The 24,377-nt window shown below is 55.0% G+C and overlaps 1 protein-coding gene across 1 annotated transcript; it reads right to left on the reverse strand.

Annotated features, from left to right (window-relative positions):
• Window positions 1–5,777: 5,777 nt before the first annotated feature.
• On the reverse strand, window positions 5,778–24,148 carry GID4 (GID complex subunit 4 homolog). The gene is made up of 6 exons (XM_059996796.1): window positions 23,755–24,148; window positions 19,687–19,746; window positions 14,429–14,536; window positions 12,270–12,371; window positions 10,949–11,079; window positions 5,778–8,629 (listed from the first exon to the last, which is right to left on the reverse strand). Exons 1-6 carry the CDS (start codon window positions 23,941–23,943, stop codon window positions 8,566–8,568), a joined length of 654 nt encoding a protein of 217 aa, XP_059852779.1. The 5' UTR covers window positions 23,944–24,148; the 3' UTR covers window positions 5,778–8,565.
• Between the last annotated feature and the right edge of the window lie 229 nt (window positions 24,149–24,377).

Here is a 24,377-nt window from a genome sequence, read left to right on the forward strand (position 1 = left end):
TCCCCCGCATTGGCAGGCGGATTCTTAACCACTGTGCCACCAGGGAAGTCCCGTCCGGGTGAAAATTTAAAAAGCAGTTATGAGAAGACATTCTTAGGACAATTGGGAAAAATCTGACTTTGGATAGAATATTAGATATTACAGAGTTATTGCTAATTTTCTTGGGTGTAATTATGTAGGAGATTTTCTTTATTCTTAGCAGATGCACGTGGTGGTGCTCAGGTGTTGTCTTTGTCTGCTCAGGCTTCCATAACAAAATACCGCTCACTTAAACAAAAGAATTTAATTTGCTCACAGTCTGGAGGCTGCAAGTCCCACATCAGGGTGCCAGAATGGTTGGGTTCTGGTGCAAGTCCCATTCCTGCCTTACAGACCACCGCCTTCTTGCCACGTCCTTACGTGGCCTTTCCTCGGGGAGTGTGCGCAGTGGGAAACAGACAGAGAGAGAACTCGCTGGTGATTCTTCTTAGCCCCCTCTTATGACCTCACTTGACCCCCAAAACCTCCCAAAGGCCCATCTCCAAATACCATCACACTGGGGGCTAGGGCATCAATATATGAATTTGGGGAGGTGACACAAACATTCAGTCCGCAACAGGGGTAAAAGGTCATGATGTCTATACCGTACTTTCAAGTACGTGTGTGTATATATGTATATTCAGAGAAAGTGTGAAGGAAATGTGGCATCATGTTCACACTTGTTGTACCTGGGGGAAGGGGGTGTGTGTGTGTGTGTGTGTGTGTATATGAATTATTCTTTCAACTTTCCATGTTTTTTTTTTTTTTTTCGGTACGCAGGCCTCTCAGCGTTGTGGCCTCTCCTGTTGCGGAGCACAGGCTCCGGACGCACAGGCTCAGCAGCCATGGCTCACGGGCCCAGCCGCTCCGCGGCATGTGGGATCTTCCCGGACCGGGGCACGAACCCGTGTCCCCTGCATCAGCAGGCGGACTCTCAACCACTGCGCCACCAGGGAAGCCCTCCTGCATGTTTTTTACACAAAGTTGGGAGTAGGGAGCAGGTCACTGGAAATCACGCTGTGTTCAGATCCAAGGTTCATAACTGTGTGTGCTTGGTTAAATTTCTTAACCTCTCTGAGCCTATTTCTACACCCTGAAAACGGGGATAACATGGTTGCTGTAAAAATGAAATAATAGATAAAGTTTGCTTGCTCATAAGTCCTCCTTGAATGCCAGAGCCACTGTCCATCACGTGTCCTCCGGGGGTGTCACAGCCTCCCCAGACTTAGCCCACGTTTACCAAACGCCTATTATGCACCAGGCTCCAGGCTGGACAGGGGTGTCGTAAGCTCCAGCTTGCCGCTCTCCTCCTCCTCTGACAAAGCAAGGTTAGAAGTCATGCAAAGTGCCTGGCCCAGCGGCTCAAGCTTTTCATGGCAGGGCTGAGATGTGAAGTCCAGGGACCCCAGGGTAACAGGCAGACAGCGAGGAGAACATCTATGTCTACAGGTCTGTGAAGTTCAGGGAAGATGGGAGGTGAAAGCCTCTGGGAACTGGGCAGTCTAGGCAAGCGTGGAGCCCTGGCCCGGTGCGGGGGGAAGGTCCTCTAATTCCCTCTGCCCCAAGACGCGGTTCCGGGCTTTGACTGCCACCACCCTTGTGCCCACGGAGGTGTGTTCACTACCGGTTTACATCTGGGAAGGTGGAAATGTCCTGGAATGCGACTCACCTTTCAAGAGTCCTGGCATCTCTGCTGTTGTGTCTGCTTCACTCGCAATCCCCAGGGGTCTGTTTCTTCATAAATATTGTGAAATCAGGCCTACTCCCAGGGTCAAGGGAGAAAACCCAAATGTCAAGCGTTTTCTAGGCAACGAGGCCTTTCCTGCTTGGAAGGTCTGGGTCTTCCAAACCCAAACCTGGGACGCCAACTACCAACCTCGCGTGTTCATGTCACCCAAGGAATCTCAGAGTAAGAGTTTACAAGCTTCTGAAGTGGCTGCTAGTGGAACTGTAAAATATTTGATTTGTGCATCAAAGGATACTATCAACGGAGTGAAAAGGAAACCCACGGAATGGGAGAAATATCTGAAAACTATATATTGGATAAGGGGTTAATACCCAGAATACATAAAGAAGTCATTAGGGCTTCCCTGGTGGCGCAGTGGTTGAGAGTCCGCCTGCCGATGCAGGGGACACGGGTTCGTGCCCTGGTCTGGGAAGATCCCACATGCCGCGGAGCGGCTGGGCCCGTGAGCCAGGGCCACTGAGCCTGTGCGTCCGGAGCCCGTGCTCCACAACGGGAGAGGCCACAGCAGTGAGAGGCCCGCGTACCGCAAAAAAAAAAAAAAAAAAGTCATTAGTCAACAGCAACACAACCTGATTTTTAAAATGGATGAAGGACTTGAGTAGACGTTTCTCCAGAGAAGATATATGGATGGCCAACAGCACGTGGAAAGATGTTCCACATCACTAGTCATTAGGAAAATGCAAATCAAAACCACAATGAGATAACGCCTCATGCCCGTGAGGATGGGGTGTGTATTTGTGTGTCTGTGTGTATTTTATATATATATAGAGAGAGAGAGAGAGAGAGAGAGAGAGAGAGAGAGAGAGGGAGGGAGAGAGAGAGAGAGGGAGGGAGGGAGGGAGGGAGAGAGGGAGAGAGGGAGAGAGAGAGAGAGAGAGAGAGAGAGAGAGGGAGAGAGAGAGAGAGAGAGGGGGAGAGAGAGGGAGGGGGAGAGAGAGAGTGGGGGAGAACAAGTGTTGGTGAGAACACGGAGAAAGTGCAACCCTTCTGCGCTGTTGCTGGGAATATAAAATGGTGCGGCCAACTATGGAAAACAGTATGCAGGTTCCTCAAAAATTAAAAATAGAACCACCACATGATCTGGCAATTCCACTTCTGAGTACGTATCCAAAAGTGAAAGCAGAGACTTGAAGAGGAATTTGTACATCCACGTTCATTATTCGCAATACCCCAAACTGGGAGTAACCCAAGTGTTTGCTGATGGATGAACGGATAAACAAAAGGCGGTCTATACATACAATGGAATATTATTCAGCCTTAAAAAGGAAGGAAGTTCTGACACGTTTAGTGAAACAGGCCAGTCACAAAAGGATAAACACTGGCAATCCCACTTACACGAGGTCCCTAGAGCCGTCAGGTCCACAGAGATGGGAAGTAGAAGGGTGGGTGCCAGGGGCCGAGGGTGGGGAGTTGGTGTTTAATGGGGACTGAGCTCCACTTTGGGAAGATGGAAAAGTTCCAGAGATGATGGAGGCGATGGGTGTACAACACGATGACTGTGCTTAATGCCACTGGACTGTACACTTCAAAGTGGCTAAAATGGTAAATGTATACTGTGAATATTTTACCACAATTAAAAAAAAAACCTCAGTGTGTGTGACAGTGTGAAATAATTTACCCGCAAAGCCTTCTGAGCACTTTCCTTCCCTCCCACGCTTGCTCTGACTCCCCCTGGCCTCTACCTGTCCGTGCAAGCCCCTCCCCCAAGGTTAGAAGTGACCTTCACGCGCTGGACCCCATGGTCAGCCCTGAGCGTCACAGACACAGTGGGTCCCTCCTTCTCCTGAAGGCCCTGCCGTCCCGCGGCCCGCAGGACCCCAGATCCCTGGCCTCTCCCGCCACCCTGCTTCCACCGCGGATCCCTCCTCCCATCCATGAGCACCCCCATCTCATGGATTTTTTTTTTTTTTTTTTTTTGCGGTACGCGGGCCTCTCACTGTGTGGCCTCTCCCATTGCGGAGCACAGGCTCCGGACACGCAGGCTCAGCGGCCACGGCTCACGGGCCCAGCCGCTCCGCGGCACGCAGGATCTTCCCGGACCGGGGCACGAACCCATGTCCCCTGCGTCAGCAGGTGGACTCTCAACCACTGCGCCACCAGGGAAGCCCCATCTCATGGTTTTAAACACCCTGTCTAGATGCTGACAGCTCTCCAATCCCCGTCTCCAGTCCAGACCTTCCTCCTGAATTTCAGGGCCGCACGGCCACCATCACTTGGAGTCTAACTTGTATTTCCCTCAGACTTAACGCGTCCAAAACTGAGCTCCACGCCCTCCCCTCAGACCCCCTCCACCGTCGGCCGCTGCACCTGATGACCCGCTGTCCTGGGCACCAGCCAGCTGGGAGCGGCCACGCGTACCCCCCAGACCCGGCCGCCAGAAACCCACCGCCCGATCCTCACGGGCCCAGGGCGACCACGGGCGGCCCAGTTAGAGCCGGACCAGCCTGTGGCCGCGAGTGCCCACGGCTGGAGGGGGCGGAACCCCCCACCTGTGCCATGTGCACTGGAGACGCACGCGCAGCCCAGGTTCATCTTCCCGGGGGCCGCTCTCCATCACGGCTCGGTGCTTTCTTAGTTTCTTAGTCGGCTGGGCATCCGCTCACCACAGGGCCAATTACATCAACTACAGCTTCTGATTTTCTGCATCCCTGCTGCCCCCCCCCAGAGCTGGCCCGTTTTCAGGGGAGGCAAAGGCTCCCACTCCCCCGTGTGATTCTCCCACACAGGCCACCATCCCAGAGCCCACACTGCTGCTACACCTTCTCATGCAATGGTCTAGCCACTACCCCTGGCCTGATCGTCCCAGGGCCAGGCAGCCTCGTGCCCCAGGCCCGCCCGAATCACTCCAACTAGCCGGCCCTACAGGGTCTGCCCCCCTCCCCCGCCGCCCTTCCCTCAGAAAGCCCAACAAAGACGGCGGTTTCTGTTCACCTTCTGCCCAAAACCTGGTGCTCCCCACGCGGCCCCGCGTGGCAGGCGTGCTCCCTTCTCTTACAAATCTCTCCGTGTCTCCACTCCGACACCTCCATGAATCAAACGTCGGCAGCGAACAAATGAGACAGTGACCCCGACTAACACAGAGGCTGCTGGTTCTTCCAAAAGCCTCGGACCCCCCGGACAGCTCTCGCTGTTACACCGCCCAGGCAGCCTGTCAGCTTCACCCTCCAGCTCGGCAGTGGGCTCCCACTGCTCTCCACCTGCCCCTTCAGTCCGTCCACCCGGGAAAATCCTTTAAAAGCTGCATCGGGTCCCATCCCACCTCTGCCCACACCCTCCGATGCCTCTCCTCCTTCTGAGTAAAGCCAGAGCCCTGATCCCGACAGCGACCGACAAGGTCCCACAGGCCCCGAGGCTCCTACACACCCCACGCCGCTGTCCCCTCTGCCTGGAGGGCTCACCCCCACACGTCTGCGTGGCTCGCACCCACCTCCAGGTCTTTGCTCAATGTCACCCGACCGTCTTTTCAACCAGCGCAACCCACAGTGGCCCCCAGCCTGCCGCACCTCTGCCTGCTCTTCCCCTGTAACGCTTGTCCCTCAACATCTAACAGACACGGATTCTTTACTGTGTCATTGCCATGTATCCCCCTGCTGGGACATAGGCCATTCTCGGGGTCCGTCACGTGTGGACGTGTCACAAGCACCCAGGACGGCGGTCAGCACACAGCAAGCGCACCTGGGGGAGGTGAGCACTGACGTGGGAGAGGCTACCGCCGTCCCTTCTCTTTACTTCCCGGGCTCTGAGGTTCCAGACGGGGAGGAAGTCTCACTGGCTCCGTCCACACACCAGCCAAGCACCAGGCTGGCATCTCTACCCCGACATTACCCAGCAGGTAACCCTGCTCCGCGGGCCAGCTCACTAGCCTGGAGGCCTCGCCCCTAATCACGCAGATGTCCCCCCGTGTTGGAATCCCCTTGTGGGGGCCCACAAACCTCCACGGCCACAGGGCCAGAAAGGGGGTTGGTTTCTTCTAACAGAACCGTTTTGCTTTAGAAATAGGACAGACTCACTGCTTAAATACCTTTATTATTTTTTAAAAATTATTTGGACATTGATAGCTCTGCAAAATACTTCTCCCGTCCCAAACCCTCAAACCCTTTCCACATGTACTCCCTAAAGAAACAAAATACTTTTTGCCCATTCAAATCTAATTTTTAAAAACATGTAAGATTCAAAATCAAATATTACTTTTCTTTCCCAGAACTCGTTAGTAATTTTAAACCACAATGCACATACTCAATGGCATTTCTTTTTAAAAATTAGCTTATCTGACTATTTATGAGGAAAAAAAAAATCAATTCAAGGCCTTAGAATATAAATTCCCTGTTTCTGAAAGCAAAAGACATTGAAAAGCCCCCTTTGCTCCCCTGGAGTTCGTGCCGTGCACATCACCACAGAGCCAGCAGGCAGGTGGACCGTCTGCTTCACGGGAGGCATCGCTTCGTTACCGTGGGACTGCAGCTGAGACGCCGTCGAGTCTGAAAGGATGGGTGGGTGGGAAGGGACGACACCAGCAGCAGTGGCGAGGCTGAGAGTGCGGGGTGGAGGGCATCTGAGCAGAGCAGGAGCTGAGTCCTGAGGATGGGGTGGGGGAGACGGCAGCGAGTGTGCATCTGCCCTCGTTTCTCGACGATGAATACAAGAGTCAACCAAAAACACTGCACATAGAAGCAGAGGCATGTGGGTGTACGAGAAGGCCCAGGAAAGAATAACCTGGGCTGGGGATGACCGCCCGAGCTCCTTCGGGAGCTAAGTCAGGGCAGGTGGTCTGGGAGTTACTCAGGGGATGTGGAGACCACCCCTTCTGCATCCTCGACAGACAGGTTTGTATGAGAACCAATCTTCATCACAGGTGTGTCCCAAAGAGCTGGCAAAGGGTACCACTTCTTCACCCCCGAACACCGCTGCACTTGACCCCTGGCTCAGCAAGGAAGCCAGCCCACAACAAAGCCCGGCCCGCCCGGGCAGCAGCGCCGCTCAGACACCCTGCCCTGCCTGCTGGAGGACGCGCACGCAGCCCCGACAGGCTCCAGGCGGACCTCACCCGCGGCATTCTGAGTGGCACCTGAACCCTTCCAGGAGCTGGTTACACCCTGCGGCGCTGGCCCAGGCCTTGTGCCCCCAGCTGGGATTGACCAGAGCCAGCCACTCCACTGCCTTTGGGAGTTTTAAAATCTGGGAAACATTTCTGACTCATCTCTGGAGACAGACGTGAAGCATCTCTCCAATGCAGCCACCAGGCAACTTTCCAGGGTCCCCAGGCCCTGGCCTTTCCAGGTGCATCCCTGCAGGGAGCTTCAGGACCACACAGCCCAGCGGCCCTGACACCCACCCACCACCTTCCCCAACACTTCTCCTTTAAGGCTTCTCCTGACTCAACCTCAGGAACATACAGTACGTACGTCAATAAACGAAAGTCACTTCTTGGGAATAAGAGATTGCCCCACCACGCACCTAGACGGAAGGGCTTTGTGCTTTCTTACTCCGCCCGTGGACACGCACCTCGCGTTTGTTTTGCTCCCGTGGGTTAAAATACTACCTCGTTGTTAAAGCTTTCCCTCCAGTATTCTGAGCAAGTCTTGTAAAGCACCAGCAAATGCCAATCCCCCAAGCCCTGCCCACATCTGCGGGCTACAGCGGATGCCACGCTATGAGGCTTTCTAAACATTTAAACGACACAACTGCACGCGCACGCGCACAGACACACACACACTTTGGCACGTGAGCCTCGAGCTCTTTGGGAGTGCTCATATGCTCCCACCCCTCCCCCACGCCAACGCTGCTGAGCTGCCTGACGGGACAGGGCGCCACGAAGCACTGCTGTTCTGAGTAGCGAAAGGAGGACGCACAAATGCTAAAACGGCCCCCAAAACGGCTCTCACGTTTAGCGCTGTGACTGACGCAATGCTGCAAAACTTCTGTACCACATGACCAGTTTCAAACTGCTGGCTGATTAAATATACATTTACAAATAGATATAGGTATAAAAACTACTAAGTCAACATTTGCTGTTTTCAATGTGAAAACGATAAAATGTAATTCTGAATAATTGTGCATTTGCCATAGGGTCCTTGTTCAAGGGACCATAAAAATAATTTTGTAATAAAAAAACCTTTTTTTTTTTTTTTTTTTTTTTTTTTTTAAGTTTAGTATTGCCCTCAAGTTCAAAAGTTTGGAGCAAACGTGCTGAGTGAGCAGGACGGGAATCTGTCCCTGCCAGGGATCGGGAAGCCTTAAATCCTGTGACCTGGACAGCAGGCCCGGGGAAGCTGCCGGCCACTGACTAGCTCAGCGTGAGCATCCCAGGGCTGGCAGTGCCCCAACCCCGCCGAGCGATCGGCCGCCTCCCTGCACAGGGCTCCGGGGGCACACGGCTGCTGGGCTCGGCCGTCCCTTGAGCTACCAGAGTAAGCAACCGGGGGGCGGGGGGCCTGGTGGGGCCCACTGAGCACCAAGGCCGAGGGGGGCCGGGGCTGGAGGGGGCGTGGGGGAAGGGATGTGCGTCTCAGTGATACAGAAGTCAGCTGTGCAGGAGGAAAAGTGCATTTACGGTAGCTTAAAAACAGCTTAAGACCAAACTGCCACAGAGAGGGAAGAGGAACCGAGGCCGCCCTCCACCTGCCCTCGCCGGTCGGCCGCACGCCTCGGATGCCGTGGGTTGACATTCATGCTTTCTGATGCGAGTCTGCTCGTGAAGAAACAGGAACACACGTTCTCCTGGTTCTGGCAGGTACACAGTTTTCTTGGCAAATTTCTTTTTTGCCAAGTTCAGTTTATCTGGTTGCTGTCCCGGACCGCTGTCACCGGAATTCGTAGATGGGCGCGCTGTGTTCTGGAACATGAGTGAGATTGAGCGACTGATACCTGTGGGGAGGAGAGGAGGGTGGCGGGGGGGGATCGTCAGAGCATCCTGAAAACCAGCACAGGGTGTGGAACCTGCCCCGCCGGCGCCCGCAGAGCCCATGCCTACATGAAACGCTGGCTCATCTCAGACTCCGTCAGGGGAGCTGAGCTTGGCCTTGTTTCCATTTCTCTGGTTAATCCCCCTGGACTACGCAGAAGACCTGCCGTTTGTGGGCCCCGCTCCAATCCTGAAGCAACGACAGCCTGTCTCAGGAAATGAGAGGCCAAGTCCTCTGGGGGAGGGTGCAGACCAGGCCCTCCAGCCCTCCCCACCGCCCTGCTTCCCTCCGAAGCCGTGCGACCTGCAGAGCAGAGATCCGGAGAGCTTGGGATCGATGACGTCACAGCCACCCCACCCCCCAACCTTAGCGACTTCATCTTCCTTCTCCCTAGACGTGGCTGCTAGAGCATCCGAGAGCTCTGCGGGGTGTGCGTCCCCGTGACGGGTGCTCCGAGGAGGGAAGCAGATGAAGGATAAATGGGGCGGGACGGTCCCCACTCGGGGATGCTCAGTGTGTCGGCTCCCCCCACCCCATCCACAGAAGAGGGAGGAGCAGCACAGAGAAGAGCAGTTTATCTCTTACCCAAAACATCAACAAGAAGGGACGATGGGGGCTTCCCTGGTGGTGCAGTGGTTAAGAATCCGCCTGTCAGTGCAGGGGACACGGGTTCGAGCCCTGGTCCCGGAAGATCCCACATGCCGCGGAGCAACTAAGCCCGTGCGCCACAACTACTGAGCCCACGTGCCGCAACTACCGAAGCCCGCGCGTCTAGAGCCCGTGCTCCGCAACAATAGAAGCCACCGCAGTGAGAAGCCTGTGCACTGCCACAAAGAGAAGCCCCTGCTCACCGCAACTAGAGAAAGCCCGCGAGCAGCAACGAAGACCCAACACAGCCAAAAAAAAAAAAAAGGAAAAGAAAGGACGATGCATTAGCCATCAGAACCCTAACCCTAGGCCTTTGCACCCAGTGGGATGGCTGTAATCCTAAATGTTGGGAAGGACACGGGGAAACGGGAGAAGCGGAACCTTTGTGCATCACTGGTGGGAACGTGAAAAGGTGCGGCTGCTGTGGGAAACAGTTCCCTGAAAAGTGAAATATAGAATACCCCGTGACCCGGCAATCCCACCCCAGCTGTGTGACCAGAGGAACTGAAAGCAGGGACTCAGGCTCTTGCACACCCACGTCCACAGCAGCCGAAAGGTGGGAATGACCCACGTGTCCACCCACTGATGAACAGATAAAGACAAGGTGGTCCATCCACACGGTGGGAAATCACTCAGCAATATAAAGCAATATAAAGACCGCAACCCGGGGCCCTTCAAAGCCGACGCTCAGACACAGAGGGCACACGGTACGCGGCCCATTGGCACGACACGTCCAACAGGCAAACCTGCACTTAGAGAGCGCAGCTTAGTGGTTGCCTGGGGCTGGAGGGGGCGGGGAGGTGGGGTGACAGCTCAGGGGGTAGGGCTCCCTCTCGTGCCGACGAAAACGTTCTGAAATTGAGCGCAGTGATGGCTGCGCAACTCTGTCGACACGAAAGCCCACTGGACTGTACGCTTCCAGTGAGGAGACTGCACAGCAGGTGAACTGTATCTCCGTAAAGCGGGTATTTTTAAAAGGATAGGAAAACTTTTAAAAGCTCATTTGAAAGCTGAACAGGTGTTGACACCCCAACAACGGCTGTTCCCACAGAGGCCGGGGCTGCATGGAGCCCCGGGCACTTGGTTGTCGCTGGATAGCCCCACGCAGCGTCCCACAGGAGCCTTCAAAGTGTGCAAAAGTCGCGAGGAAATAATTTCCACATTCAGAGAGGAAATCAGGTATTTCATGATACCGTCTGCCCTTTAGGGATAACGGGGCACTCACAAAAGCTCAAGGAGCCACGAGAAGGCCCGCAAAGGTGACAAACACCAGCCCTCGGGTGGCACGCGGCCGTCACCGGGGCAGAGGCCCAGGGCAGGGCCGACCACGCCCACAGGCACCGGTCACCGGCCGGCACCAGGTGGGAGCGTGAGCACAAAATTAAAAAGGCCGCTGACAGCCAAGTTCCCGCTGTCCACAGCAAGGTCTGACACTTCAGTTACTGAGTAAACTGGGGAGGAATAAATACAAGACCTGCAAGATTGAGATAAACATAGCTGACAATACTTGCTGCTTGAAAGCGTTTAGCTGTGAGTTCCTGTGCCCAGAACTTCATTTCTTTACCTTGTTTACACTGCCCTGTGGACGGAAGCGAGCCCCTCGAGACACGAGGCCGCGGCGGCCGGTCCTTACCATTCCGAGCTCCTGTGGTAATAGTAGCCCTCTATGGAGGCCGCCGACTTCTGGAAACAGATGTAGTAAAAGCCGGCAAAGGAAGCACCGCTGATGTCCTTGATCGTGTGGTCCGGGACCAGGAACTGCTCCTGCACATGGATGGGGACGGAGGGTCAGCGCCGGGGGCTCCGGCCCCCCAGGCCTCCCTGCCCCCTGCAGGTGGCTTGTGGGCAACTGTGAACCCCCGAGCCACTCGCATGTTCAACCTACGAACACGGCCACCACGTGTCGAGGTCACCGGGGTCAGAGCCGAGAGTGGGAGCCGTGGTGCCCACGCCTCGAGAGTACATCACAACCTTCCCACCCCTGAGCTGCGGACTCACGCTTCTGCTGCACCCCAGGAACCGTCGCTAGGCTCCCGGTCACCTTGAGAGCCGAGGGTCACTTCTATGGCCCGGGCCTCACCCCGAGGGCAGGTGGAGCTCGCTCGCCCTGGGGACCCCCCCCATCAGCAGCGGTCAGAATGGTGCTGCTCTCCTCAGACCCCGGGCAGAGCCAGCCCCCTGGGGGGGCGAGGTCAGGGCCCGCAGGAGGCCTAGACGGCCCACGGGTGAGTCTCCCTGCGTGAGAAACTCTTGGAGACCAAGCAACTCTCCTTCCCTTTCCCCAGTCTCTGAAATTGTAGTTTTTCAAATTAATTTTGAAGTAGAGTCTCACCCGACACTTCCTTTAGTGGGTTGCTTAGCTGGCCGGCGGCGAGGCGGGACTCAGGTTTTCCCCCGGCACCTGCCTGTCTGCCGCCAGTGCCAAGCCCCTGCCCCAGTTCTCACCACAGAAACACAGACCGGGAAGGAGGGTGCTACAGGCTTCATCTGCAGGAAAGCTGGCGAGATTTCACCTCAAGCGGCTTTTTCCTACAGCTTGGGGGTGAGGGGCTGGAGGTGGGTGTAGGTTCTCGAAGCGATTTCACACACTCGCCTGCTGAATTCAGCACCCTGGGGCTCTAACCCAGGAAATGCCAGAGGGGGCAGCAGAGCCGATCCAGTGAGCCCGGCCCAATGGGGTTCTCAGGGGCTGGGGGAAAACCCAAATTCTTTCCCCAGCCCCGTGTTTCCTGAGCTGGAGGGACCGGGGGCGCCGTGACGGCCCACAGCCCGGGCGAGATCACTTAGGGGCTGAGACGATGGGGGTCTCCTGAGTACACAGGACACTTGGGATGACCCAGTCTGCAGGGTCGCCGGAGAGAACAAAGGGAGAGGACACAAGAGCGTGGAGGGTGCCGCCCCAGGCCTGGGACCCAGGGGCCACACCACAGGTCGGCACAGCCGGGCAGCCTTACCTTCCACCTCATGAAGACATAGTCCCCACTCTTCAGCTCTTCGTAATCAAAGTCGTCTGAGTTAAACGATTTTGCATACTGATAAAAAGCCAGAAACTTGCCCTGAAAGCCAAAAGCAGAGTATGAGAATGAGGGACAGAGGGGGTGGCAAGTGTGCTGGGCCGGTGCAGTGGTCCCTCCAGGGCGAGGCGGCGGCTGGCGGGCAGGGAGCGTCTGGTCACCCCATGCACTGGGGCCTGGACCCCGGGGCAGACGCCCGGGCCCTACGCCTGCCTAGCTAACGTGCCCAGGAAAGGCCGCTGAATGGGGTTGGATGCACCCCCGGGCCTTCTCTCACACCTCACCCCAGACAGACGCAGCCGGACGATGAGGGACGGGGTCTCCGTACATCAACCAACGGGGGCAAAGACTCAGGCTGAACCAGCCTGTAGTGCGGGGGTTGGGGGGAGTTAGTAAAGTGGGGTCCCCTGACAACGCAGTGGCCTGGCGGCTTGGGGCCAGCTAGCTGAGACCAGAAACAAGTAACACTTGGTTACGGCAACAAAGCTGTACCTTTATGATCATGTTTTTGTTAAAAAAAAAAAAAAAAAGTCCATATACTCAAAAGAGATTTAGGAAAAGGTCAACCCCTGTTTTAGCTTTAGGTATTCGGCATTATAGATGTTTTGCTTTTGTTTCCTCCAAATATTTAAAAATAAGTATGTATTAATTCTATAAAAAAAACTCCTGAATAAAAAGTTAAGACAGAGAGGTATTAAGTCATAGAATCTGTCACACAGATATTTTTATTCTAAGTAGATTACGTGTGAGGAATCTTTATCGTGATAATGATAATCACCATAATCTTTTATCCCTTTATCATAATACCCACTTCAAATCTCATTCAGGAAAACTCGAGGGTCAACTACAGTGTCCTGACCACAGTGTGCAGTAGACATCGTGGCTCCCCAACAGACAGCGGGGCACTCAGAGCTCCTGGGGCCCACGTGGGAGTCTGGGAATCCCACGTGGGGAGAGGGCATCGGGAAACCCTGAGTCCTGCGAAGGCAGCCAGCGCTCCTGGAGGGAAACCGTCCACATGCCCGACCTCGCACGCCCAGCAGGCCGGGGCCCAGGGTGGCCTTCCCGGCCCCTCTTTCACTCAAAATAGTTCAACCCAGCCTAGGAAGGCTGGAGTCCGGGTGTCTCCAGCTCTAACGAAAGGCAACGGGAAGTTCGAGCTGCTCTCCAGGTTCTTCACCTGCAGCCAACCAGCCTCAAACTGAGTTTTCATTGGGCCTCAAAGACCTTCCTTTTTGCAGGACCAATTTGAAATGGAAAACAAAGTTGGAAGGAAGACAGGCCGTGTGCTCGCTGGGCTGTGCAGGAGAGGTAGGTGCCAGGCGGGGAGAGCCAGCCAGGGCGGGGCCTGACAGCTCCCAGGGGTGCTCCCCGACAGCGGCACCTTCCAGGCTCCCCAACTTCCAGACGCTCGGCCCCGTTCGTACTCTGTTAGAAACACAGGTGGCCATCTATCTCAGCGTCTGCTTGCTCCGTTTAAAAGCTCAAGTTTAAATTCAATCGAAACTCAGCATTTGATAGATGTTTCTTTCCTAACTCAAGTATGAGAAAGCAGCTCACCTACAAGGACGCTGACTCAGAGTGTCTGCAGGAGGGGCCCCCCAGGAGACCGTGGGCCCGGAAGCAGGAGAGCGTGGAGTGGTGGCGGGGACAGTGAGCTGCTCTGGAATCTCCACTACTGACACCTCATCCTGGGTGCTTTAGGGCTGAGCGCACTGCACTTCCTCGGTGTGAAACCAAGGTTCATCCTCGCCACAGCCAGCTAAGCCAAAAGGCTCTAACGACCAGCTGAGAAATGGGTTTTTAAAGACACAAGACTCGCGTGGCCCTGGCGAAAAGGCCCGAGGAGGAGCTCTGAGCTGTCTTGAGGAGCTCACGGCTGCGAGCACACACCCGTGCTTGACACGTGCGGGCGTTTCCAGGGGCGGAGCGGCCCTGAGGTCCTGCTCGTGAGGGGGAACCGCGCCTCCGCCCCGGTCCACCCTAAAGGCAGAGGCCGTTCGCAGGCTTCCCCAGAGCAGAGGCAGCGAGAAAGGAACAGGGGCTGGAGAGGGACGGTGCCACGAGCCCCCGGGGGCCCAGAGCAGAGGGGCACTCACCCAGTGCTTGCGGTCAACATCCTCGTCTGCATCCCACTTCCGGGTTAAGAAAGGGTGCTTTTTGCTGATTATTTCTCCTTCAAAGAAGGTCGTGAGGGTTGGATACTCCTATGGTAAGAACCCAAATGTCAAACACGACGTCAAACAGCAGTTGTAACCTTTCACAAAGGAAGAAACCAACCTCACTGTAATTTCTCCCCAAAACTTTGCAGAAATGACCGCCACACTGCTGAGCAACCACCCAGCCCAGCGACGCCCGCGGCCGTGGAGGGAGCCTGACCGTGAAGGGGCTGGGGGAGGGGGTCTGTTGGATTCCGGGGCCTTTGCCAGAAGCAGAGAACCCTTCTTTGGCGCACTTGTTAAGGGCTGATGGCTCAGAGAAGATATTTGGACAGGTTATTTCTGAATACAAAGCAGATGGTAACTTGATAGGTTTTACTTTCCAAGGCGAATACCCAGAGAGGCTCCGTAATCGAGCTCCGTCTCCCTCGTGCCACGGCTCAGCCACTGCTTCTCAGACTGGCTCAGCCTGTCCCTTTTACGCCGACTCTTCAGCTTCGGGGGGCGGGGGGAGGCTGGTAGAATACCTTCCTGTATTAGGCATTCGTATAATTCTATCGCACGAGCTAAGACAGCTTATGCGATGGGAAACATTGATAAATCATGTCGGCCCTGGGAAGTCACAACGGCTGCAAAAACAAATAAGCCGTCATCCTGATTGGGTGCTTGGACTACTCCGGGCAACCTTGCTACTTGTTCCTCTGATAGTAAGGAAGCACTAAAGATTTTGAAAAACTTAATGAAAGAACAAGTCAACATCGTAAAAAAGTGTACCGTTTCTCTGCATTTCTAGAAACCAGCCAACCCACCTGCCAGGTGGCCCCTCAGCACCACCCACCCGCCCGGGTACCTCCCGAGGGTGCGGTGATGACCCGCCGCCTGGCACAGCAAGGGTCACCGCCCTAAAATCCTAGGACCATAGAGGTCCCGCTTTCTTCTCACCCCACGTAAGCCCCTCTCGATCGGCATCAGACTTAACTACCCGTTTAAAATAAATCTGTTCTCATGGCTTTGCCACTTCTCCCGGCTCGCCTGCCACGTGGACCGGGGCTTCCAGAAAGGCCGTGGCTGCTTTACCGCACACGTCCAGGCAGCCTGTCCTCGTAGCAGTGAGCTCGAAACACCACAGATTTGCCACCCCCCGAAACCGCAGCCCTCACCCCAACACTGGTGCTGGGTTCCTCAAACAGGTATTTATAGATACAGAGTGAAGAGATTAAAGAGGAGATAAGTTCCTAAGTGGAAACCTGATTTTTTTTTTTTTTTTTTGCGGTACGTGGGCCTCTCACTGTTGTGGCCTCTCCCGTTGCGGAGCACAGGCTCCGGACACAGGCTCAGCAGCCATGGCTCACGGGCCCAGCCGCTCCGCAGCACGTGGGATCTTCCCGGACCGGGGCACGAACCCGTGTCCCCTGCATCGGCAGGCGGACTCTCAACCACTGCGCCACCAGGGAAGCCCGGAAACCTGATTTTTAAAGGTATAAACCAATCTATACTCATCCGTTTTAGGAAGGACTGCTAAGGGAAAAAGTTCTGTGTAAGCTGACAGCGGACTTGAGGCGCTAAGTAAAAAGCTATAGACAGTATATTGACTTCCTGAGTTTTATCAAGACTTCCCTAAAATAGAAGGATAAATGGTCAAGTCCTCCTATTATAACACAAAGAACACACTTATGTTCAAGTCACGAGTTTTCCTAATAAGTGATTCTGCGCCGACTTCTCTCTCAAACGTTTCAGGCAATCTACCAGGGTGACCACAAGGTACCCACAAACTTCCAAAATTAAATAAAATAAACACCTAATGAATGAGAGTCATGTGCACAGAAGGAACCAAAAAGACAAAGCCTCTCACAGGGCAGGCGAGGACATTCGAGCCCTGACCACAGCTGGCGGGGGAGTCACAAAGGGGGCGGGGGGTGGCCAGCACCCCCCGGGGGTGGGCTCCCTGTGCCAGGTCCCACTCCCCTCACTGACTCCAGGCTCACCTGCCTGGAGGTGGCTCCAGCTTTCCGTGAAGACCTGCCTTCCGGGGGGGCCACGTTTGACTGGCCAGTAAGTCAGCAAGAACTTCTGAAACCAGCAGTAAACGAGCACCTGGGGCTCCGGACAGTGTGACCGGCTCCCCGGTTCAGCCTCGGGAGCGTCCAGAACTGCCTGGAGAGTGCGTGGCAGGCCTGACCATGACACCCCCAGGCTGGGCTCCCAGGCCGGGTGCCAGCCGCCTCCGCCGGGCCTCCCCGGGGACGCCCCTCTCCCCGCGGGTGGCTGGCTCGGGACTGCAAAGAGAGTGTTATTTGACACCCATTCTCACAATTCTGGGATTTAATTTCCACAAGGCACACAAACTTCAAAAACTGTACTTATTTGTGAATGTAAGGCAGGTGAGAGGCAATTTATCTCCAATGTAACAGTGAATTTTCCCTATTTCCGTACAGACGAGGAAGACCGTGACTATGACCCAAACCGTTCGGTTACATTAAAGCAAATCACATATTTGATTTTTCAACAACTATAAATGGAAAAGCAAACCAAAATGGTTAACTGTGTTTTATAACAGGTGTAAAACCAAAGAATCATCACCCTTTTCTGCACTTTACCAATTATCCACAGTGACCGTGTACTAGATTTGTAACTTAAAAAAATGTCAGACAGTTGTACAATGCTGTGACTATACTGAAAGCCAACAGATTGTACGCTTTTTTTTTTTTTGGCCGCGTGTTGCGGGATACTAGTTCCCCAACCAGGGATGGAACCCGTGCCCCCTGCAGTGGAAGTGCGGAGCCCTAACCACTGGACTGCCAGGGAGGTCCTAGACTGCACACCGTCAATGGGTGAATGTATGCTATGTGAATTATATCTCAGCAAAGGGACTAAAAAAAGTTATTAAAAAAGATGAATTCACAGACTCCTGACGCTCGGGCAGGACGAAGGGCCTCAGGAAACACAGCCCTCCTCTAGTAAAAGGCGGCTTCAGGCGGGACGGGCCGGGCCCAGGGAAGGGCCAAGCCAGCGCCCCATCCCCTCAGAGGAGGCTGGCTGTAGGTGGCTCGGGGGTGCTTCCCTTCATTAGCGCCACCTGCTCCTGGTGGGGCGTCCACAGCATTTCCGTACACGGTTTGTGGATTTTTAATCCTACTTAACCATTCGCACAAAGCTTCCTGTGACCATTTGGAATTGGTGTCCACATCCCACGTTACAGATTTTGCTGGTTTCCTTATGGAGTTAAATGTCTATGTTCTGCGCTCAACAAATGTGTTTGGCCACCTAAGAGTTGAGCATATTCTGTTTCCTGTGTGTCTTCTTGGTGTTTTTGTTTTTTTTTTTCTTTTTTGCAGTACGCGGGCCTCTCACTGCTGTGGCCTCTCCTGTTGCGGAGCACAGGCTCCGGACGCACAGGCCCAACAGCCATGGCTCATGGGCCCAGCCGCTCCGCGGCACGTGGGATCTTCCCAGACCGGGGCACGAACCCGTGTCCCCTGCATCGGCAGGCAGACTCTCAACCACTGCGCCACCAGGGAAGCCCGCAGGGGCTACTCTTTGTTGCGGTGCGCGGGCTTCTCATGGCGGTGGCTTCTCTTGTTGCGGAGCATGGGCTCTAGGCGCAAGGGCTTCAGTAGTTGTGGCTCACGGGCTCAGTAGCTGTGGCGCACAGGCTTAGTTGCTCCGCGGCATGTGGGATCTTCCCGGACCGGAGCACGAACCTGTGTCCCCTGCATTGGCAGGCGGACTCTCAACCACTGCGCCACCAGGGAAGCCCTCCTGTGTGTCTTCTACTAGTACAAACCTCCGGGTGAGAACCCTTCCTTTTGCTGTCATTTTCTACCCCGACTTGATTGGATGTTTTCTAGAGGAGGGAAGAGATACCTTTTTGTCTCAACAACAAATTTCACAGATTCCCAGACTCCCGGTGGGGAAGCAGGAGAACAGGAGGAACTGGGGCGACGCAAACAAGTGTTTCCAGACCGAGGAGGACCAGCCTTGTCAGGTCCCTCGGAGCCTCCCACTCACTGACCCTGCGTCTTCCCCGGGAGACAGAGCAGGCTCCTGGAGCTCTCACCTCGCAGATGAGGAAACTGGAATGGACAGAGGTGACAGTCGTGGGGCCAGCAGAGGCGGCGCGAGGATGCCCGCCAGTGCCACTGAACGCCGCGGCCCCCAACCCTCGGCCGGGCGGCGCCAGGCCCTCCTGCTGCCCACTCACCAGCGGGAAAAGAAAGCACACTCTCTCTTGCCTCCGATATTCCCAGGAGTTCTGAGGTTTAAGGTGGTTCAAAGGAAGGAAAACACCTACGTTTCCGAACTGCGAAGACCTCAGTCCTCGGAGGAATGATGCTCACCCAGAGGCTGAAACTGACCCATGACGGTGGCAGCTATGTTCTTACTATGTTTGTTTTCCTCTAAAAGGATTAAAGGGGCTTCCCTGGTGGCGCAGTGGTTGAGAATCTGCCTGCCAATGCAAGGAACATGGGTTCGAGCCCTGGTCTGGGAGGATCCCACATGCCGCAGAGCAACTGGGCCCGTGAGCCACAACTACTGAGCCTGCGCGTCTGGAGCCTGTGCTCCGCAACAAGAGAGGCCGCAACAGTGAGAGGCCCGCGCACCGCGATGAAGAGTGGCCCTCGGGCTTCCCTGGTGACACAGTGGTTGGGAGTCCGCCTGCCGATGCAGGGGGCGCGGGTCCGTGCCCTGGTCCGGGAGGATCCCGCGTGCCGCGGAGCAGCTGGGCCCGTGCGCCATGGCCGCTGAGCCTGCGCGTCCGGAGCCTGTGCTCCGCAACGGGAGGGGCCACAGCAGTGAGAGGCCTGCGTACCGCAAAACAAAACAAAACAAACAAACAAAAATAACAAACAGTGGCCCCCGCTTGCCACAACTAGAGAAAGCCCTCACACAGAAACGAAGACCCAACACAGCAAAAATAAATTAAGTAATAAACTCCTACCCCCAACATCTTCTTTAAAAAAAAAAAAGGATTAAAGTAAAATCAGTAGCGTTGGGCACATGGTGACCTGTTTATAAACGTCAACGGTCTGTGAGTCTGCGTGCTTTCCAACAGGACACGTCCAAACTCCCTGCTCTACGCTCCCCCTGCAAAACCACACTTACAAATGGGGCTCCTGAATCAGGCCTGAGGAGTCGAGGTTGCTGGCCCTTCAGCACCGAGGCCCCCTCCGGCTCCTGCCCGTGGGAGGGGCACTTACCTCAGTAAGGCCTTTGATCTTCAGATACCCACAGAGGTAGGAGTTCCCCGTGTCCACGTGCTGAAAAGACACACACAGCCTCGTTACCAATGGAGGGTCCAGCAGGAGACAGCAGGATCACGTCCGGCAGGCAGAGGCCCCTTCGAGGCCAGGGCGGCAGGCGGGTGGGGGGCGAGGGAGCCTGGAGGCCGGCTCGCCCAGTGCAGCCCGGGGCTCACAGGTCCTGTGGCACGCTGAGTGTTCAACATTGAGTGAGGCCTCATTTAAGAAACTAGGAACATTTTGTGGCATTTACCAGGTCTGGGGACCCAACTACTTCCAATACACCATGAGTCAAACACCAAGGCAGTGCTTAAAAGCTGCAGTGAACTCAGCCAGCCAGACGAGGTCAGCACCAAAGCAAGAGGGCGTCAACGAAGCTGGGGCGGTCCCACCACCCGGTGTTGGGGACAACAGTCTCCACCTGAAAACCACCACAGCCCTGCAAACGTCCTCACCTGCTGACCTGGGCATCGGACAGCACCGAGCAGCTGATCCGAACTCACAGGGGTCAGTAAAGAAGTTGTGTTAAAGGACGCACAGCTCTAATCCAAGGCCTTAAGTTTCAAGGATGCAATTCTCACTGAATTTCAATATAGTTTGGGGTCTCACAGCTGCCAGAAAGGGTATCAGGTGGCAAGGATACTTGCTAATAAGATTAAAAACTGCACTGTAAATTGGCTAACACTTTGCACGGATTACCACCTGCTCAAGAATCAGAATTTCATCCTGGCCTCCATCCAAGCATGTGTCTCTCCCTTTCTGCCCAAATTGATCTTGATGAACTCAAACCCACCACAGCGCAGAGAGCTTCAACCAAACAACGGGCCAGCATCTCAACGAGAAAGATAACAAGGCAAGTGCTCAGCAAGAAGGTCTTGCAGCACAGCTGTGTCCAACAGCTGCTCTTTTTAATATTCCTTCCACAGTGACCTGGCCTTCACTTCACTCTTAGCTTCTTGGATGGCAGAGGAGAAAGAAAGCAATCACAGTGACAAAACAACAACCACAAAAAGAGCAGTCAGAATCTTACAAACGTTTGAGGAACTCTTTAAACTGGAATTTCCAAAAAAAAAAAGGCACTCCAGAAGCACATGAAAAGAGGCCCAACATTGTTAGCCGTCCCAGAAGTTCAAATCAAAACCACAATGAGATACCACCTCACACCCACTAGGATGGCTACAATCAAAAAGAGGGACAATAACAAGTGTTGACGAGGATGTGGATAAACTGGAGCCTCAGACGCTGCTGGTGGGAATGCAAAATGATGCAGCCACTTTGGAAATCAGTCTGGCAGTTCCTCAAATGTTAAACAAATAATTACCATATGACCCAGTATTCCACTGGTAGGGAGACGTCAGGAGAAAGGAAGACGTATGTCCACATAAGAACTTGTACGTGAATGCTCACAGCAGTGTGTTCATAACAGCCCCAGAGTGGAAAAAAATCCAAACACCCGTGGACGGATCAATGGATAAACAAAATGCTGTAGATCCACATAGGGGACTATTAGGCAACAATAAAAAGTCAGGAAGCACTGCCACCTGCTATGATGTGGGTGAACCTGGAAACACTGTGCTCAATGGAAGAAGCTAGCCACGAAAGGTCACATTATTGTATGACTCCATTTACACCAAAAGTCCAGAAGAAGCAAATCTTAGGTGAAAAAAAAAAGGGGTTGCCTAGGGTTGGAGGGGCGTGACAGCTAAGGGTTCTTTTGGGGATGATGAAAACGTTCTAAAATTAGATTGCAGTGACGGTTACACAACTTTGTGACTACATTAAAAAACGACTGAATTGTACACCTTACACGTGCGAATTGTGTTAATAGGTGCATCGTATCTCAGTAAAGCTGTTACGAAAAACAGGAAATAAATGAAGTTACAAAAAGCATAAGTATTCTAAGAAGGCTGAGCCCGAGAACCCAGTCCTGGCTGAAAAACCAGATGATGGAGCTATTCACACGCCACTGTCTCCACGACGGACAAGCTGCTCACCAGTCTGGATACAAGGCAGCATTCCTGGCTGAGACCACTGCCCCCACCACCACTCCAAGGGGCCTCCAGCCACCGGCCAGGTCCTCCACTCGAGCCGCCCTGGGACCTACCAGTCGTGCACCAACTCAATCCCCACTCCCAGCGGTTCACGAGGAAGTTGGCACCTGACAGGAATTCAGAAACAACACACTAAGGAAAGGGAGGGGAGCTGCTGCAGTAACCAAGGCGAACTTCTCTTCTGACACTTGGCTACCCTGCCACTTGTCTCCGACCCCATCCTAAACCATCAAACTCAACAAGGGGCACAAGTTCAAGGTCATTGAAAACATGATCCTCACCGGGGATCTCACTTCTAGAATTTTATGATTAGCTGCAAAAAGTAAAAAGGCCTGTAACTTCCTACTAAACTCTATTTGAAGCAAAAGAGAAGGGGGATTACCACATTAGGCATCTCACCATGAAGACTGAAATAACTCAGCCATGGTACTTTTTTTTTTTGGCCGCACCTTGCAGCTTGCCGGATCTCAGTTCCCTGACCAGGGACTGAACCTGGACCATGACCATGAAAGCACTGAATCCTAACCACTGGACCGCGAGGGAACTCCTACTATTTTCAATTACAATAAATATCGTGGCTCATGATAGATATTTAAGTTTATAGACCAAAGACACAACACGGAAATGGAGTTCTCCCAATCAAAAGAAATTATCTATTCCCACAAAGCAGTAAGAAAAAAGAGGCTGATGAACGCTCTGCAGTGAGTGGAAAGAAAACACATCCACAACTGTTTTTTGGGTGGGAGAACTACTTGCTCAGAAAAGAGGCTGTTTAAGATTTAAAATTATTAAAGGGCAAAGGGCAAGCATAAGGAAAAGACACTTACTACGTTCTGTCCTCACACAAGACCTCAAAGCTTCTGGAAAGCCTTTCAAGAGGACAGATGTTTGGGGGGGCTTCTGGGAACAGCCTAGGAGGTGAGGTATCAGACTAAGGACAAAGGGGCAAAGGGAGGAGGAGGTGGGTCCTGATCCAGGTCTGGGCAGCTAGAGATAAGGAACAGTTTTCTAGGAGGGAGAGAAAAAGGAGTATCAACCACTGCCAATCTCCTTGGGCTGGGAAGAAATGTCAAGTGTGCTCCCATTTGCATGAGAGGGGTGAGGTGCAGGAAAGGGCCGGGACAGGTGAAGCTGCAGTTCCAAAGCCATTAGGGGCTGGCAGCAGGTTCTCAGAAATCCAGGTCAAATGGGGGGAGGTGGGTGGACACGGGAAGGAAATACAGTATGAGAAATAAAGCAAGTGAGTTACATTTCCCAGTACATGGGTATCAGAGACTGGGAGGAAGCCCTGGCCGTGTCGATCAAAGTTAAGAACACGAAAGAGCCCTGGAGCCCGGAAGGAGGAGAACAGAGGTGTAGGACAGGGAGATCTGGGCAGACAGGCCAGGGAGACCGGGAGTAGCCTGGAAGTGGCCAGAGGGCAGGGGTAGGGAGTACGAGAAGCCTGGGCCAGGAAGAGACTAGGGGTTGGGGGGCTAGGAGGCCAGCTTCTTAACAGACGATGAGGAGCCCACCCAGGATGAGGGCCCGGCCTGGGGGGTGGGGCAGGAATCAGGGTAGGCTGGGCACTCTCAAGCTCAGGGGCTAATGGAGGGAGGGGGCTGAGGAAGTCCCCCAAGGAGGAAACCCCAGGAGAAGGAGGCGGGACCCAGAGCCTGGGCTTCCTGGGACCGAGAAAACGTATGGGGCAGCAGGCACGTCTCAGGCCTGGGAGGGTCCCGAGTCAGGGGGAACCACTGGAGAGCTCTTCGGGGTCCGAGAAAGGCTAGAAGGAGGGCTGGTCCTGGGGCAACAGGCCACGGGGAGATAGGGCCGGGTCTGAGGCCGCCGGTCCCCGGCTCTGGCCCGCAGAGTTGGGGTGCGCCGGAGTCTCCCGGCAGGCCCGGGCAAGAGGCCCGTCCGCGGCCGCGGTCTCGAGGGGGCGGCGGCGCGGCCCGGCCAGTGGGCGCCGCGAGAGGCCCGGCAGCCGGCTCACCTGCAGCACCACCTCCACGTCGTACGAGTTACCCTTGCTCTTCTGGTGGCCGCGGAACTTAGAGCCGCTGTAGAGCAGGCTGGTGGCCACGCCGGGCTGCTGCGTGTTGATGGGCGGCGGCGGGATGAGCGAGGCGGCGGAGGTGGCCGAGGCACCGGCCGGCGGGGGACACTCGGTGCGGACCGGCATCGCGGGGTCCCCCGGAGCCAGGGCTGGGGGAGGGGGAGGAACCACCGCCGCGCGGGAGCCGAGGAGGGTGGCCGGGGGTAAGGCCGGCGCGCGCGTGGGGCGGGAGGGGTCTACCCGCCGGCCGCCTGCGGTCTGAGCGCTCCGGCCGCCACCGGGACCCCGGGACCTGCGAGCAGGGCCTCCGGGTGCTAAGCGAGCCCCCTCCCCGCCTGCGCTCGCACACACACCCCTTCCGATTGGCTCCGGCGCGCCGGGGGGCGGGAGCAGGCTAGCGCGGCGCTTCTGCCTATTGGCGGGCGGAGACAGCACGTGGCGGGCACCGAGGCCCTCTGGGACTTGTAGTCTTCTTCCCGAGGCGCGGCGCGGGGGCGGGGCCTGGGCGTTTGTGATACTGATTGGCTGCGGCGTGCGCTGAGGCGCGCGGCGACGGCGCG

This window comes from Delphinus delphis, chromosome 19 (genome assembly GCF_949987515.2).
Source record: "Delphinus delphis chromosome 19, mDelDel1.2, whole genome shotgun sequence".
Classification (NCBI taxonomy): domain Eukaryota; kingdom Metazoa; phylum Chordata; class Mammalia; order Artiodactyla; family Delphinidae; genus Delphinus; species Delphinus delphis.

Excerpts from the sequence above, each read along its gene's own strand:
- GID4 (XM_059996796.1), bottom strand. The coding sequence starts at position 23,943 with ATGCCGGTCCGCACCGAGTGTCCCCCGCCGGCCGGTGCCTCGGCCACC. Across the intron at positions 19,747-23,754 it reads ACGTGGAGGTGGTGCTGCAG|CACGTGGACACGGGGAACTC; the intron begins GTGAGCCGGCTG and ends GTGTCTTTTCAG. Across the intron at positions 14,537-19,686 it reads AGATCAAAGGCCTTACTGAG|GAGTATCCAACCCTCACGAC; the intron begins GTAAGTGCCCCT and ends TTCTTACCATAG.